The 19093-nt window shown below is 40.5% G+C and overlaps 1 protein-coding gene across 1 annotated transcript; it reads right to left on the reverse strand.

Moving 5' to 3' along the window:
• Positions 1-6449: 6449 nt before the first annotated feature.
• Positions 6450-7460, reverse strand: LOC120852298 (olfactory receptor 1J1-like). Its single transcript, XM_040225712.1, has one exon. The coding sequence runs from the start codon at positions 7458-7460 to the stop codon at positions 6450-6452; it is 1011 nt and encodes a 336-aa protein (XP_040081646.1).
• Positions 7461-19093: the final 11633 nt, after the last annotated feature.

Here is a 19093-nt window from a genome sequence, read left to right on the forward strand (position 1 = left end):
TGTGCATTACTTATTGTATACAAGCAAGAGATTATGTAAATTATATACCCAGAAAAAGATTATTGGACTGTAGATGTGTATGTTCAATTTAATTATTACTGCTAAATCTTCTGAAATAGTTTTACCAAGAAGTCAATTTGAAAAGACTACATACTGTAGGATTCCAACTATATAAGATGCTGGAAAAGGCAAACTGTAGAGAAGACAAAAATTTCAGTGGTTATCAGGGGTCCAGGGTTTGAGGTGGGAGAAAAATAAACAGAAGAGAGGGGATTTTTATGGCAGTGAAACTATTCCTTATGATAATATAACAGTGGATACGTGTCATGATGTATTTGTCAAAAATTTTAAAACTGTACAACACAAAGAGTGAATTCTAAATATAACTATGGACTTTAATAAAATATATCGATGATGGTTCACTCATAACAAATGTACCAAATGGATGTAAGATGTTTATACCTGGGGAGCCTAGGTAAGGGGTCGGGGAGAAGTTCCTGGACATTTTCTGCTCAGTTCTTCTTAAACCAAAAACTACTCTAAGAAATACTCTATTAATTTTTTAAAAATCAGTATAATTTAATTATTATTGTCTGATAATCTTTAAATGTCAATATTTTCCATTAGAGCTTTTGTTTTCCATTTCTATAATTTTGTTTATTTATTTTGTTGTTGTTTTAAATTTCCTTTATTGCAATCTCTTTATTTTTTGATATAAATTTATTTATTTTAATTGGAGGTTAATTACTTTACAATATTGTATTGGTTTTGCCATACATCAACATGAATCTGCCACAGGTATACACGGGTTCCCCATCCTGAACCCCACTCCCACCTCCCTCCTCACTCCTCATTGTCTGAGTGTGAGAGCTCCTATTATTTTACTTCTTCAACAATACTTGATACTAATAAATTTCTAAAGTTTTTACAATTCTGGTGAGTAGAAAATTGTATCTCATTGTAGTTTTATTTTCTGTTTTCCTGGTAATTGGTGACATAGAACATCTTATCCAATGCTTATGGGATGTTTGTGGCAGAGATGGTTAGCTGTCCACCAGAATTTATGATCTCTTTCCCAAGTGTGAAGCTGGCTCTGGGAGACAGCTGCCACATTTCCTGCTCATCTAGGCATGGCTCTGTGGCATGTCCTCCCCAAGGGAAAAGAATGTGTGCTATTTCCTGGCTGGAATTTTAAAGAAGGATGTGTGTTTTCTCTGTTGTCTGGAAGCAGATTTATCTGCAGTCCTGAGAGATCATTGGTCTTGGTCCCTCATTTACCACATAGTGAAATGCCATCTACCCACTAGAAAACCCACTCTGCAACATTTGCAGCCATCATTGTTCCTACTGGTACAAGATTTTCTTCTGTGAAATAAATGATTATGTCTTTTCCCACTTTTCTATTGCAGTACAGATAGACTTCATATAATCTTGAAATTAATCCTTTGTCATATTTGTATATATTATAAATGCTGTCCATTATTGGAAGCTTGCTACTTTTGCTTCTGACTTTCTATTGATGTCTTAATTTTAAAGTGATTAAAGTTATTAATGTATCATTTTATGATTTGCATTATTGACTTTAAAGTGCTTCCTTGAGAAAGTCACCTTGAAAATGGCAAACATTGTATTTCACAGACAACAAGAAAGGGATGTGACACCAAAAAAAGTGTAGGTGGACTCAGATTTCTTGTCAGCATCATGAACATGCATAAATAGTAGGAATACCCCAGGGTAATATCCTCTAATGCAATTTACCATAGATGAGTTCAACATTAGGTGCGTCTACCTTGTACAGGGTAGAGTTGTTTAGCAAAATAATCTACAGCAAACAGTTATGGTGTGTGGGTTAACTGACTGTCACAAACATCAGTCTGGTGGGGGATGTTGAGAGTCAGGGGGGCTGTGGGTATGCTGTGACAGGGGTATGTAGGAACTCCATGCTTTACACTCAATTTTGCTGTAACCCTAAAACTTTAAGATCTAGAATTTAAACAGTAAGATCTAGAATTTAAACAGTAAGATCTAGAATTTAAAAAAAGGCAGATATGGTACTGTGGTGTCAGTGTCAAGGTCTTTCAAACTCAAACATCAATTACTATCAACTGAACACACACAAACGCTGTATGATCAACAGCTGATATGTGCAAGGCATCGTCCAGAGTCCAGGGGAGGTTCGTGACTTTGGAAAATAGCAGCAATTGAGCATCTAGGGTAAAACCATGCCCCTGACCTTGTTAGTACAGTGCAAAAACCTGAGCTAGGGGTCATCAGAAATAGAATATCAGTAGTATATCTCTTTTTTTAAATATAAATTTATTTTAATTGGAGGTTAATTACTTTACAATATTGTATTGGTTTTGTCATACATCAACATGAATCTGCCACAGGTATACACATGTTCCCCATCCTGAACCCCCTTCCCTCCTCCCTCCTCGTACCATCCCTCTGGGTTGTCCCAGTGCACCAGCCCCAAGCATCCAGTATCATGCATCGAACCTGGACTGGCGATTCGTTCCATATATGATATTACACATGTTTCAATGCCATTCTCCCAAATCATCCCACCCTCTCCCTCTCCCACAGAATCCAAAAGACTGTTCTATATATCTGTGTCTCTTTTGCTGTCTCGCATACATACACACCGAGGAAACCAGAATTGAAAGAGACACGTGTACCCCAATGTTCATTGCAGCACTGTTTATAATAGCCAGGACATGGAAGCAACCCAGATGTCCATCAGCAGATGAATAGATAAGAAAGCTGTGGTACATATACACAATGGAGTGTTACTCAGCCATTAAGAAGAATACATTTGAATCAGTTCTAATGAGGTGGATGAAACTGGAGTAGTATATCTCTTGCTAACAACTGAACAGGCTTCAGTTTTTGTAGCACTTTGGACATCCATGCCTCAGTAGGGTTTTGTTCTAGCATTTGGTAGTATATTGTGTGATTTTCAATGTGGTTTGTATGAAATATATCTGAATTTTTTAAAAGCAAAAAAGTATTTCCCTGACTCATGTACATAAAGATGGTGTGACATTTATGTAAAAATTAAAAACTTTGCCTCTGGTTCTTGTTATGTTTTGGCTATACCACGTGGCTCATGGGATTTTAGTTCCCTGATGGAGATCGAACTCTGGCCCTGGGCAGTGAGAGTATGGAGCCCTAACTACTGGGCAGCCAGGGAATTCCCTGCCTTTAGTTCTTAAAACACATGGAGTTGTTTTTAATGCAGTAGGAAATAAAGATTTAGTATAATGTTTCTTCATAGTAATAAGAAACTTCTGAAATTTAATTTTTAAAGAGTTCAGCCTTTCTTCACTACTCTACAATAGATGTCCCTGACTAAAATTGAAAGTATCAATCTGGCAATTTCATCTCTATACCAAAAAATAGACTCAGATAAATGATGGGTAATTTTGATGTGGAAGTATTCCGTAAGGATTTGCTCAGAAGAGTAGAACAAAGGTGCTTTCTTAGCCAACTATTGCAAGAGCTGGAGAATGAAGGTCAGAGGAGTGGCCCTTGAAGGTTAAAATAGTGACAACTAAAGATTTCAGCCTAAAACATAAAATAGATGGTTTTAAAAGTTTGATGGTTAGTAGCTGAAAAATCTCAAGAAATACTGACAAACTCCTAAAAATGTCTCAACCTGCTGCAGCCATGCAGGCAGCGCTTAGAAGCCCACTGGGAAATTTCTGTGAACTTCACTTTTGCCTGTTTCTGCCTGTAATGTAATTACCTTCAGAAAGTAACGCCTTCTCCTTTTCTGCCTTGTAAATTTCTCATGAGTTCTCATTGCAAAGCATTAAACTTGAACAATACAAAAAGGAAAAATCTGGAAATGTTTCCAGCCTCACCGCTGCAAGGAGGGGAAGACTTAGCAGTGGGTGATGATGATGCTAAATTCACAACAGACACTCTAGTAGTGCATAAGGACAAGAAAGGTTGGGTTGGGTAGGAGTCTGCAAGTCCTAGGAAGAAGATGAGGGATGTGTGATTCAAAACCACCCCAAATGAGCCCATTTTAGATCAGCTAACCTTGTGTCTCGATGGCACCCCACTCCAGTACTCTTGCCTGGAAAATCCCATGGACAGAGGAGCCTGGTAGGCTGCAGTCCATGGGGTCGGTAAGAGTTGGACATGACTGAGTGACTTCCTTTTCACTTTTCACTTTCATGCATTGGAGAAGGAAATGACAACCCACTCCAGTGTTCTTGCCTGGAGAATCCCAGGGACGGGGGAGCCTGGTGGGCTGCCATCTGTGGGGTCGCACAGAGTCGGACATGACTGAAGTGACTTAGCAGCAACCATGTGTCTCAGCTGGTAAATAATCCCCCTGCAATGCAGGAGACCTGGGTTCGATCCCTGGGTTGGAAAGATCCCCTAGAGAAGGGAAAGGCTACTCACACCAGTATTCTGGCCTGGAGAATTCCATGGACTATACATGTCTCAAAAAGTTGGACATGACTGAGCGACTTTTGCTTTCACTTTTAAAACTGCAGCTGGCCACAGAAGCATGAGCGAGACCAGCCACATCCAGAAAAACCACCATCCTGAACTGAATCAGCCAAGCCTCAACCAACCCTCAGAACTGTAAGTAACATAAACATTTTTTCCAAAAGAAACATCTTTACAAAACCTCTCATGTCCTCCTCTTAGGGCTTTTTAGATCTAAGTCTAGATTTTTAGACTTCCTCTAGTTTGGGAGTCTCAGGAGTTATGGAATTGATTATTGGACATTTCCTATAAACATCTTTACTTTATGTCTTACAACTCACTTTGGTACCTGGTGTCTATCAGATCTTGGTTCCTCAGTTGAAACAGCCAGTTTGTTGTCCTGAAACACACTGCCCCCTCTACCAGTGATCATCAGGGTGAGATAGAATGTGTATGTCTGGATAATTTGGATTTGTTAAGTCTCAAGTAAAGAGACATCTTCTCTAGGAAGCTTTTCATGTATCCTCTGCCACTAGGCTGAGCTAACTATTCTTCCCCAGGACACAGTTTTCCACATACATGACTATAGTCCTTGGCAATGCCAGTGCAGGAGATGCAGCATTGATCCCTGGGTCAGGAAGATCCCCTGGAGAAGGAAATGCCAACCCACTCCAGTATTCTTGCCTGGAGAACTCCACGGACAGAGAAGCCTGGCAGGCTATAGTTCGTGGGTTTGCACAGAGTTGGACATGACTGAGCTACTAAACAATAACAAAAACCACTCTGGAGTCAGACAGCCAAGATTCAATCCTTCTTTTCACTAACTGTGATCCTAAAGTGTTCTCCACCTCTTTGAGCCTGAGTTTCTCAACATATCTCTGAGGGTGGTTGTCAGGATTAAAGTAGAAGATTTTATCATATAGTAATTTTTTTTTTTACTTTACAATATTGTATTGGTTTTGCCATACATCAACATGAATCCGCCACAGGTGTACACGTGTTCCCCATCCTGAACCCCCCTCCCACCTCCCTCCCTGTACCATCCCTCTGGGTCATCCCAGTGCAATAGCCCCGAGCATCCTGTATCATGCATCAAACCTGGACTGGCGATTTGTTTCACATATGATATTATACATGTTTCAATGCCATTCTCCCAAATCATCCCACCCTCTCCCTCTCCCACAGAGTCAAAAAGACTCTCCTATACATCTGTGTCTGCTGTCTCGCATACAGGGTTATCGTTACCATCTTTCCAAATTCCATATATATGCTTTAGTATACTGTACATAGTAAACTCTTTGACTGGCACCTGAAACAATAGAGGTGATATTTATTTTGTTATTGATTATCTGCAAGGGTCTTGGGAGAAAGTAAGTCTGGGTTATATTCCTGAAGGACAAGAGAAGTACATTTATTATGTGGGAAGAGAAATATGTTCTGGGGAACTTCCCAGGTGGTTCCACTGAGGGGGATGTGGGTTCGATCTCTGGTTGAGAAACTTAAAAGATCCCGCATGCCTTGCCGTGTGGCCAAAAAAATAAAAAACTAACTAAATAAAAAAAATTATTTTTCTTTCCCTGAAAGTTCTAGCAGGACTCAGTGTCTCTGGATGCCTAGGTGTCTGGGTGCAGGAGGAACCATATTCTCACCAAAATGGAAAATTCTTTAGATACAGGGATGTGAACATTCAAGCACATTTTATAAAACTTTAAAATCTAGGGAAGGGCCAGCCCTGACAGCTTCCATTTAATGGCACCAGCCAAAGTGACATAGCATCCTCAAAGTATTTTCCAATCCCTATTATCGAGGAAAAGAGCAAATTAAGTTCTATAAAGCATATCCCACCTTATTATTCCCCCAACAAGTGTAAGAATACTGTCAATAAAGATTTCTGAGTGACAGCTAAGAGAGGAAGACAAGGGAGCCATACTTTGAATAATTTGTATTTACATATAATTGAGGAAATAGAATCACAGGGACTGTTTTTAAAGGAAAGGTAAATATCAGTTGGAAGAATATGTTCTCTTGCTCAAGAGTTTTCTCAAGGCCCCTTTCATGTCTTTATTTCTCAGGCTATAAATAAAGGGGTTCAGCATGGGAGTGACCACAGTGTACATCACTGAAGCAATTATGTTACTGGCATCGGTGCTGTTGGATGATGGAAGAAAATATACACCAATAATTGCCCCGTAGTAGAGAGTCACTACTGAGAGATGAGAGCCACATGTGGACAAGGCTTTGCAGATGCCCTTGGCAGAAGGTACCCGGAGGATAGTGGCCCCAATATGGCCATAAGAAACCAGGATGCATACAAATGGAAGCATAATGGCTGTTAACCCTGCAGTGAAGATTACCAACTGGTTGAGGGAAGTGTCTGAGCAGGACAATTTGAGCAGGGCAGCAAGATCACAGAAGAAGTAGGGGATAGTGTTGTCAGCACAGAATGACAGCCCGGCTAGGAGAAGGGTGTGCAAAAGAGCACAAGCACAAGCAATGACCCAGGATCCAAGCACCAGCTTGACACAGACACTCTGGCTCATGATGGTGGTATAATGCAGAGGGTGGCAGATGGCCACATACCTGTCATAGGCCATCGAAGTGATCAGGAAGCTGTCCAGATCAGCAAGGAGTATGAAAAAATATGTCTGTGAAAGGCACCCTGCATAGGGGATGGATTTGTGCTTAGTCTGCATGATCATAAGCATCTTAGGGACAGTGACAGATGAGAAAGTAATATCAGTGAGGGCCAAGTGGCTGAGGAAGAAGTACATGGGGGTGTGGAGGCAAGAGTCTAGCCTGATGAGCAGAATGATGAGCAGGTTGCCCAGCACTGTGATCAGGTACATGCCCAGGAACAAGGTGAAGAACACACCCTGCTGCTCTGGCCAGATGGGAAACCCCAGGAGGAGGAACTCGGACATGCTGCTCTGGTTCTCCATGGTCATCAGCTGGAGGGGATTAGTAGGGAAAGTTGAAGGGAAAAGGTGAATGTCTTGGGATAATAAGGTGATCATCGTGGCAAAGCATGATAAAGATGTTCTTTTGATTTAGGGAAGGTCTTCATCGATATTATCTTACATTTGTACCATATTTTGCTGTATAAATGTAGCAAAACTGTAGGTTTCTTTCTCAATCTGGTGCCAGACTCTGCAAATGACAATATTAACAGTTAATTTTTGTTAAATACTATCCTTATTCACTGTTCTTATAGCTTCCGTGTAGTAACTGATGTAATATTCTTCAGAATGGGAGCTAGGTAGGCACTATTAATATTATTATTTTCACTTTCCAGATGGGGTACCTGAGGCAGACAGTCTCCAGACCCTGAGGTAAGAAGGGGAGCTGGGATTTGGACCCAAGCACGTTGACTCCAGAATTTGTTCTCTGGAAGCAAAACAAATTATTTGATATCAGAAATCTCTTTGTCCTTCATAATTTTGTGTGTAATAATGTTTAATTCTGCATCCTCTTCTTCTGTATACCCTCCATGATTATTTCTAATTTGTTCATTGGTTGCAGACCCAGAATCTATCAAAGACAATTAATGCATACACATTGTAAGTTTGTTGATCAAATGCAAGATGTCACGTCCAATTAAAATCAATATGGTGGCCTCTTTAAGAAACTTGCATCAAGGATCATTGGAGTGCATGTGTTTTTTTGAATTATCATTTTCTCAGGATATATGCCAGTAGTGGGATTGCTGGGTTATATGGTAGTTCTATTACTAGTTTCTTAAGGAATCTCCATACTGTCTTCCATAGTAGCTGGATCAATTCATTTTCCCACCAACAGTGCAGGAATGGTCCCTTTTCCCCCACATCCTCTCCAGCACTTACTGTTTGTAGATTTTTTTTGATGATGGCCATTCTGACCAATGTGAGATGCAGATATAGAGAACGGACTTGCAAACACAGCAGGAGAAGGAGAGGGTGGGATGAAACTGAGAGAGTAGAACTGACAAATATACATTAGCATGTGCAAAATAGGTAGCTAGTGGGAAGCTGCTATACGGCACAGGGAGCTCAGCTTGGTACTCCATGATAGAGAGGTGGAATGGGGTGTGGGAGGAGGCTCAGGAAGGACGGGATATGTGTACACTTACAGGTGATTCATGCTGTTGTAGAGCAGAAACTAACACAACATTTTAAAGCAGTTATCCTTCAATTAAAAAATAAATACATTTTAAAATACTAGTGTGCAGGAAGAAATAGATCAGCAATAAGGCTGCCACTGTTGGGGAACTGGGTGAGAAGTGTGCTGTGATGGGGGAAGAATAAACAGTGGTTTGGGAACAACAAGCAGGCTATTAAAAGGTTGGACAAGAAAAAAACCAAACTTACATCAGGTCTTGTTCAAGACCCAGGATAAATCCTAATCATCCAGGGGCCCCATGTTATTTATTTGCTATACAGTATGACAATCAAATAAGAACAATCTAAAAGCCAAATGGATGAATGGATGGATGGATAAAAAAAGTTGTGGTACATATACACAATGGAATTTCACTCAGCTGTAAAAACGAACATATTTGAGTCAGCTCTGATGAGGTAGATGAACCTAGAACCTATTATACAGAGTGAAGTGAGTCAGAAAGAGAAAGATAAATATTGTATTCTAATGCATATATACAGAATGTAGAAAACTGGTACTGAAGAATTTATTTACAGGGCAGCAATGGAGAAACAGACACAGAGAATAGTCTTATGGACATGGGGAGAGGGGAGGAAAGGGTGAGATGAATGGAAAAGGTAACATGGAAACTTACATTACCATATGTAAAATAGATAGCCAACCGGAAGTTGCTGTATGGCTCAGGAAATTCAAACATGTGCTCTGTATCAATCTAGAGGGGTGGGATGGGGCAGGAGATGGGAGGGAGGTTCAAAAGGGAGAGGATATATGTATACCTATGTCTGATTCATATTGAGGTTTGACAGAAAACAACAAAATTCTGTAAAGCAGTCATCCTTCAATTTAAAAAAATTAAAGCCAAATGTAATTTTTAAAAGGAATTCTAATCTTTTTCAGTGTCTCTAAAATAGCCTATGAGATATTTATCTCCTTACCCAAATCAGTATTTATCCAAATTTCTATAAATATTTTAAAAAGAGGAGGTAAGAAATCACTAGAACCTATCAAACTTTATTATAAAGCGATACCAGTTACAACAAATGATATACTTTCAGAAGCACAGACCAATAAGGCAGTGGAGAGGAACAGAGAGTCTAGAAACAAAGACACATTTATAATGAGGACTTGGCCTCACCATCACTCTGTCAACTGGATTCCAGAGGACACCATGTACCACCGTTTCCCCACCCTCAGGTGAGTGAAAGGAACAGTGTATTAACAAACCAACTGAATCTAGTAGCTGGAAATCCATGTCAAATGATGTGATTTCAGAGATTACAGCAAAGGAGCCAACAGTTTCCGAATAATAATACAGTATACTAATGCATATATATGGAATTTAGAAGGATGGTAACGATAACCCTGTATGCGAGGCAGCAAAAGAGACACAGATGTATAGAACAGGCTTTTGGACTCTGTGAGAGAGGGAGAGGGTGGGATGATTTGGGAGAATGGCATTGAAATATGTATAATATCATATATGAAATGAATTGCCAGTCCAGGTTCGATGAATGATACTGGATGCTTGGGGCTGGTGCACTGGGACGACCCAGAGGGGTGGTACGGGGAGGGAGGAGGGAGGCGGGTTCAGGATGGGGAACATGTGTATACCTGTGGCGGATTAATGTTAATGTATGGCAAAACCAATACAATACTGTAAAGTAATTAACCTCCAATTAAAATAAATAAATTTATATAAAAAATGTGGGAATCAGATATCAGATTAGCATATCTATGAATTCGTTACCTTTAAGTCTCTTGAGAAACCTATATGCAGGTCAGGAAGCAACAGTTAGAACTGGACATGGAATAACAGACTGGTTCCAAATAGGAAAAGGAATACATCAGGGCTGTATGTTATCACCCTGTTTATTTAACCTATATGCAGAGTACATCATGAGAAATGCGAGGCTGGAAGAAGCACAAGCTGGAATCAAGATTGCCAAGAGAAATATCAAAAACCTCAGATATGCAGGTGATACCACCCTTATGGCAGAAAATGAAGAGGAACTAAAAAGCCTCTTGATGAAAGTGAAAGAGGAGAGTGAAAAAGTTGGCTTAAAGCTCAACATTCAGAAAACGAAGATCATGGCATCTGGTCCCATCACTTCATGGGAAATAGATGGGGAAACAGTGGAAACAGTGTCACACTTTATTTTGGGGGGGCTCCAAAATCATTGCAGATGGTGACTGCAGCCATGAAATTAAAAGATGCTTACTCCTTGGAAGGAAAGTTATGACCAACCTAGATAGCATATTCAAAAGCAGAAATATTACTTTGCCAACAAAGTTCTGTCTAGTCAAGACTATGGTTTTTCCAGTAGTCATGTATGGATGTGAGAGTTGGACTGTGAAGAAAGCTGAGTGCTGAAGAATTGATGCTTTTGAACTGTAGTGTTGGAGAAGACTCTTAAGAGTCCCTTAGACTGCAAGGAGATCCAACAAGTCCATCCTAAAGGAGACCAGTTCTGGGTGTTCATTGGAAGGACTGATGCTGAGGCTGAAACTCCAATACTTTTGCCACCTCATGCGAAGAGTTGACTCATTGGAAAAGACTCTGATGGTGGGAGGGATTGGGGGCATGAGGAGAAGGGGATGACAGAGGATGATGGCATCACTGACTCGATGGACATGAGTTTGAGTGAACTCCAGGAGTTGGTGATGGACAGGGAGGCCTGCATGCTGTGATTCATGGGATTGCAAAGAGTCGGACATGACTGAGCGACTGAACTGAACTGAACTGAAGTCTCCCAGAAACAGATGAAAGATAGTTTGCTACTTAGTCCTAGAGGCAGAAGCTTTTCTGGCCAGATTTCTAGCACCTCAGACCCAACCCCTACCCCCAAATCTTCATGGAATGTGGGAAATGAGCAATGCAATACTCTCTTCTAATATTCCCAAGATTCAGGTATTGGGGGACAGTTTTTCTTGGGGGAACATGCAGAGTTATGCCTGTGTAGTGTGATTTGCAGATCTACATTGAACCTCCTGTATCTCTACCCAGAATTCCACCCTCCACAGGCTGCTGGTACCTAAAATTCTTTCAGTTAGATAAAAACTTAAAGGTTCCAATTATAGATTAGGTTTAGAAATAAGTAATCCTGGGAGAGAGAGCCATAGGGATTCACTGAGGCAGAATGACCGGGAACTGTTCATATTTGGGGGCCAGATTTGGGTGGCTGAAAAAGGGCACTGACCTCTTCAGACAAAGCGAGGAGGGATAAAGTGAGGAAGTATAGGAAAAATAAGAGTAGAGGCTGTAGACACTGAGGATCAGTTTACTATCTTTCCAGTTTGGCTGAATGGCTACGATAGGGCTAGAAATAGACACGTTGTTTAGGGCTAGAAATAGACACAACAAAATCTTATTTGGCACTTGATCTGCACCAGGTAATTTTCAAATACTCTTTACTTCTTCCCTAAACTTTTCAAAATAGGTATTCAGATCCTCATTAGGGAGGTGAGCATTGAGACTCAGTGACAAAACTTGCCCAATCTTATAGTACTAGTGTATGATGACCCTGGGATTTGATCCCACGTCTACCTGGCTTCAAAGATCATATTCTTCCCACTGTATTACATGCCCTCATTAACTATATCCTCAGATAAGACAGTACTTGCTGCCTCAGTTCAGTTGCTCAGTCATGTCCGACTTTTTGCGACCCCATGAATCTCAGCACACCAGGCCTCCCTGTCCACCACCAACTCCCGGAGTTCGCTCAAACTCATGTCCATCGAGTCAGTGATGCCATCCAGCCATCTCATCCTCTGTCATCCCCTTCTCCTCCTGCTCCCAATTCCTCCCAGCATCAGAGTCTTTTCCAATCAGTCAACTCTTCACATGAGGTGGCCAAAGTATTGGAGTTTCAGCTTTAGCATCATTCCTTTGAAAGAAATCCCAGGACTTATCTCCTTTAGGATGGACTGGTTGGATCTCCTTGCAGTCCAAGAGACTCTCAAGAGTCTTCTCCAACACCACAGTTCAAAAGCATCAATTCTTCAGCACTCAGCTTTCTTCACAGTCCAACTCTCACATCCATACATGACTACTGGAAAAACCATAGCCTTGACTAGACAGAACTTTGTTGGCAAAGTAATGTCTCTGCTTTTGAATATGCTATCTAGGTTGGTCATAACTTTCCTTCCAAGGAGTAAGTGTCTTTTAATTTCATAGCTGCAGTCACCATCTGCAATGATTTTGGAGCCTAAGAACATTCAGAAATACAGAGAAGGAAATCAGGAAGTTTGAGGAAGAGTGGAAGATTTGTGGTTTCAAGTGCCTAGATGATCATGTCAACGATACTGATAATAAAATTATAATAACAATCACCTTTTAGCACATATCTATTGTTTGAATAACATGGGCCAGCTGCTGCGATGTACTTTATATCATATTATATCTAAAAGGACCACAAAAAGGCATCATTCTCACTTAAACAGTTGGAAAGTTGGACTTTACAAGTGTAAATAATTTGCCCTAAATCATTCAGCAAGAAAATGATGGACAGATTATTTGATTCCATATTTATCTGATTTCACAAGTTCCCAGTCACTATGCTACACTGACTCCAGAAAAGTCAACTGACAGAAAGGAGACATATGGATACATATTTCTCAGTAAAGAGAAAAATGTGAGATCTGTTATTTCCCCCAAAGCTTTTGGGTGGATGTACTGCATCAGTCCTTAAATAAATAATCAGAAGTGAATAGAGAGACTAGGAGACCAGCTACTGAATTTATAAAGACAACTGCTTACAAAATGAATTTCTCAGGGCCCCAGTACAAAAGGAGATCAAACTCTGATCAGTATTTTTCATAGACTACCTAATTTCTATCAATAAGTGAAAGGTTAAGACAATTATGGTAAACATCTATTGGAAGTAACATCGTGTAGCCGATAAAATGCATTAAGCTTATAATATGATTTTTGAAGGAACATAATAGAAAGCTTCCCAGGTGGCACAGTGGTAAAGAATTTATCTGCCAGTGCAAGAGACATGGGACACTTGGGTTCGATTCCTGGGTTGGGAAGATCCCTTGGAGTAGGAAATGATAACCCAATCCAGTATTCTTGCCTGGAAAATTCCATGGACAGAGGAGTCTGGCAAGGTACAGCCCATGGGGTCACAAAGAGTCAGACATGAATGAGTAACTGAGAACACACATATGTTTACTACTATTTGCAGAAAAAAAATGCAGATTATATTACTATTATTAAACCCTAGAAGGTTTTGCTCTCAGCTTGCATGCATGCCCGATACCCATTGTGAAAAAGAGAACAATTTATTAAAGGGGAAGGTATAAATGCCAAGGAATTATGGTTATTATGTCTAACTAAGTTATTGAGATGACACAACAAAATTATAAAAGTGCTAAGCACAGTATAATCATCTTCCAGATTTTGTACGAGACCATTCATTCACTCACACACACACACACACACACACACACACACACACACACACACACTACTGAGTGAAATCTATAAATACCGCCCTTACCTAACTCAGGAGTGATGAATTCAGATACTCTGAGCTCAAAGGTATGACACGACTGAAGCGACCTAGCATGCAGCATGCAAGCGTATGAATATGAACTAATTTTTCATTTTCTGTCCAAAATACTTTGATCTGGGGAAAAAAAAAAAAAAGTCAGGCACTCAGTCTTGAAGTGGGAGGAGGTACACTCTTCTTTTCACCGGATCCAAGGCAATGACAAAGGTATCCATTTTTAGCAGCTAGGTTGGGACCCAGGAGACCAAGGGTACCAATTTCTGGCAAGGAACAGCTTGGGAGTGATCAATGCACTTCCCTTAACCATTCCCAGCAGATGTATCTTCTCCAGATACTAGAGATAGTCGACTCCTTTGGGAATACAAATGAGGACTCGTTATTTCAGATTCATTTAAATAATGTTTGCTTCTAGGAATTCATTTAACCTTCTCAATCACTTTTGAGGTAGATAGTAGCTCTCTCATTTTATTGCAATGCATACGTTCTCGGTCGCTCAGTCATTTCTGACTCTGTGTGGCCCCATGGGCTGTAGTCCACCAGGCTTCTCTGCCCATGAGATTTTCCAGACAAGAATACTGGAGTGGGTTTCCATTTCTCCCTCCAGGGGATCTTCCCGACCCAGGGATCAAACCCACATCTCTTATGTCTCCTGCATTGGCAGGCGGATTCTTTACCACTGAGCCACATGGGTAGCCCTTTATTGTGATAAGAGTGGCTCAAAAGAAAATGGTCAAATGAGGATTCAACACAAACACGCTAACTTCACATCTAAAGCCCTGCTCCATGGCACCCTGATGCCTCTCTTTTCACAGTGGGCTCTGAATAGTGTGAATTTCTTCCTTCCACATTCAGTCTGGAACTGGGAGGAAAGTTGCTATTAATTCAGTCTTGAACTGGGAGGAAAGTTGCTATTAATACTTGTCCCTGGGGAATAAAGACATTTAACAAGGAATCATTTGGTTTCTTCTTCTCAGAAATAGAATTTTTTCCTTCTTACAGAAATAATTGAATCTATACAGGGTTTTTTTGGTGGTCAGTTGTGACAAAAACAGTAGCTGGCACATAATTAGGGCTTAAAATATATTCTTTAGCCATAAGTATGAGTGTGAGAAGCCATCAGTGTCAGAAATCTACTCCATTTTGACTGGAAAAATTAAAAACAAAGAGATACAGAATCAAGAGGAGGAGATAGCATTTTACTCAATATTTTCCAAGAGTGTCTATTAACTCATTCATAAAAATATTGTTTAACTACTATGTGGCAAGGGTTTTGTGAGGGACTTTGAATAAAGATTTGAAAACATTTCTTTTCTCTAAAAGAGCTCCCCATCTAGTGAGCAGGAGAGACAGAATAGTGTGTGTCAAGTGTTGTAACAAAGGCAAGTGATGAGAGTTATGGGAGCACCGAGGAAGGGTGCCAAATCCAAATTCAAGGAGTCAAGTAAGGAAGGTTTTAGGAAGTTACAGATAAGCAGAGACCTAAGACAAAAAAGCAAAGGGGATGACAGAGGATGAGATGGCTGGATGGCATCACCGACTCGATGGAAGTGAGTTTGAGTGAACTCCGGGAGTTGGTGATGGACAGGGAGGCCTGGTGTGCTGCGATTCATGGAGTTGCAAAGAGTCAGACATGACTGAGCGACTGAACTGAAGACAAAAAACAAGTCAAAGGTGACATGGAGAGTGTGAAGACAGAGCACTTGAAAGAGAGAAAAACAGAGGAACAGGAAAAGGCATGGGAAAGAGAAAAGGCAAGAAATTCAGGAAACTATTCAGGAAAATTGAAAGGCTGAAATGTACACTTCATCAGGGGAAGAAGTTCAGGATGTGGCAAGAGAAATTAGCAGGAATGAATGGTGCAGAACCTTGGAAGTCATGTTGAATTATTTGCACTTTTCTACTGTTTGCCTTGTACTGAAAAAAGCTTTCTTTAGAATTATAATTAGGAAAATGTCTAACTGTGGTATAGTTTTAAAAGATAAGTAGTTATAGCTTAGTTTCTATCAACAAGGGAGGGGTAAAAGTCACTGTGGTATACTCCCATTGGAATATTGTGTAACTGTTAAACTGATGTTTATGAAAAGCTTATATATAATTTTTGAAATAACATAATAGAAAATTTGTATATAGGCATATTTACAACAATTTGCAAAGATGTAGATTATGATTTTCTTAAAACCTAGAATCATGTGCTCCAAAATGTTAAAGAGAGTATTTTGTTGTTGAGAGCAGAGACATATATGTATTTTTTAAAAATTACAGCTAGTATATTCTGGCTGTAATATTTATATAACCCTGCCTTTCCAGTGTTCTTGCCTGGAGAATCCCAGGGACGGGGGAGCCTGGTGGGCTGCCGTCTATGGGGTCGCACAGAGTCGGACACGACTGAAGCGACTTAGCAGCAGCAGCAGCAGCAGCATTTCCTTTATGAGTATTGAAAGTATTAGTTCTGTGAACTGTTGCTGAGTCATGGGAAAGGGAGAGTCCAGGAAGAAAAATCCATGGGTTGATAAACTTTAAGAAGAGGATAGGGACTTCACTGGTGGTCCAGTGGTTAAGAATCTACCTGCCAATACAGGGGACACAGGTTCAATCCCTGGTCCAGGAAGACTTAACATGCCATGGGGCGATTAAATCTGAGAGTCACAACTACTGAGGCCAAGTACTCCAGAGCCCATGCTCTGCAACAGGAGAAGCCGCTGCAGTGAGAAGCCCAAGCACGGCAACTAGAGAGTAGCCCTTGCTCACAACTAGCGAAAGCCCATATGCAGCAATGAGGACTCAGAAGAGCCAAAAATAAATAAATTAAAATTTTTTTTTAAAAAAAGAAGAGAAATGTAGGTTGAAAAAAAGACCATCAAAGATTATCTCAAGCTGTAAACATCACTTTGTCCTGTGTACCTCACTCCTAACAATCACTAGTGGCACAACAAACGATCAGTTTCTTCAAAAAGTCAATTTTAAAGAATCTGAAGCTGTTAAATTTTGAGTCAACTTTTCTGGGTCATGTGTGTCAACATCCTTTCCCATTTCCAAGTTTGTTTCCTTTGTGGGTTATTTTTCATCTATTTTCTTTCCTTCTTCCCCTCCTTCCTTCTTTCTTCCCTTCTTTTTTTCCTTCCTTGAGAATTGTTTTTATTTGATGTAACCAAACCCAAGTTTGTCAAGAAAGCAATAAAATCTCTAAACAAAAAACTGCCTCTTGCCAGTTTGCATTGCATGATGACCACCAGAGAGATAAAACACAAAATCATTTCCTTTGGGTTACCTGTGGGTATGGCCCAATAAAAGTCTTTTGAGTGGGATAGAGTTCTACCTAAATTTTTAGACACCACTTGGTCATTTGGCTACCTGGACCTCACTGTAACCAGTCATTTTTTTAAATAACTCTCTGGAGTTTATCTTACACCAAAATGTGAATAAAGCTGGGAAACAGAACCTGAAACAGAAGGAAGATTGAGGGTGCCTGAGATTCTTCCTCCGTGGGCTCATTCTATAAGGTTCCAACACAAACATCCTTCCTATGGGACAGATTTCCTAGAGGAATCAAGGGGGAAATTGGGCAATTAACCCAAGTCTGATGGACATCTTTAAACTGTAAATTACAAGTTCTTTTCCCCATCCCCTAGGGTTCCTTCCTTGGCTAGTTATACTCCTCCATTCATAGATGTGGGGCTGATAGATAGGAGTGAGAGTCTGAGATTGTAGCTTTTCTTTTTGACGCTCAAGAAATGTTGATGACCATGGAAGCCGATATTCAGGTCCCCTAAAGACAATCTCAGGACATATTTACCCACCACACACTGAGTCATAAATGCTCTTAAGGTCAGTATTGGGGATGGAATGGATTTTTTTTTTTCCTCTCAGCAATATATAAGTTAAAGTAGGGTATGCTGCTGCTGCTGCTGCTGCTGCTGCTAAGTCGCTTCAGTCGTGTCTGACTCTTTGCGACCCCATAGACGGCAGCCCACCAGGCTCCCCTGTCCCTGGGATTCTCCAGGCAAGAACACTGGAGTGGGTTGCCATTTCCTTCTCCAATGCATGAGAGTGAAAAGTGAAAGTGAAGTCGCTCAGTCGTGTCCGACTCTTCCAGACCCCTTGGACTGCTGCCTACCAGGCTCCTCTGTCCATGGGATTTTCCAGGCAAGAGTATTGGAGTGGGTTGCCATTGCCTTCTCTGAAAATAGGGTATGGAAGAGGAAAAATCAGAAAGCTGATTTTGGCATGGAAAATAGAGAAGTAAAAAGAGAAAATAAGAGAGAGTAGGGAGAAGGAATAGAGACTTAGAGTGACAAAGAATGGAGATGCAGAGGCAGAGAGAATGAGGACTGAGAGAGAAAGTAGGAGAAAATGAAAGAAAAATAAAGTGAAGGTGGGAACAGGAAGAGAGAAAAAAGCAAAAAGAGAGAAAAGTGAACCAGGAGATAAAACAGAGATTCAGAGAAGCAGTCTTTCAGGAGGAATTCTACTTGCTTTGGGTACTGACAGAGTCCAATTGCTGAATGCAGAAGGGATAATTGTGAGTCACCGTTGTGACCAATGGCAAATGCTTCCAATGGGTAGTAACCTCATGTCCTTACGTATTAGGTAGGAGTTTGCTCTGTGAAGCTATTGTGTTTTTTTTTGTGGTATACAAGGTGAAAGTTAAGGGAGGACCCAGGGATTTTGTTGCACATTGGTGCCCAAATAACCAAAGTATTTGAATATGCCTGAAATCCTCCCATTATTGGTATACCTGTTTCTTATTGCCACTCTAACAAATTGCACAAACTTAGTAACTTAAAAAAACCCCACATATTTATTGTGTTACAGCTCTGAAGGTCAGAAGTCTGACTTGTTGGCATTTCTCCTGAAGACTCTAAAGGAAAATTGTCTCCGTGCCTTTTCCAGCTTCCAGAAGACACTTGCACTCATTGCTTGTAGCCCCTTCCTCCATCGTCTATGCCAGGAGCATACTGTCTTAAAATCTCTCTCTGACAAACTTCTGCTCTCCACTTCTG

Source organism: Oryx dammah, unplaced genomic scaffold, assembly GCF_014754425.2.
Source record: "Oryx dammah isolate SB20612 unplaced genomic scaffold, SCBI_Odam_1.1 HiC_scaffold_25, whole genome shotgun sequence".
In the NCBI taxonomy this organism is placed as follows: Eukaryota; Metazoa; Chordata; class Mammalia; order Artiodactyla; family Bovidae; genus Oryx; species Oryx dammah.

Excerpts from the sequence above, each read along its gene's own strand:
- LOC120852298 (XM_040225712.1), bottom strand. The coding sequence starts at position 7,460 with ATGATCACCTTATTATCCCAAGACATTCACCTTTTCCCTTCAACTTTC.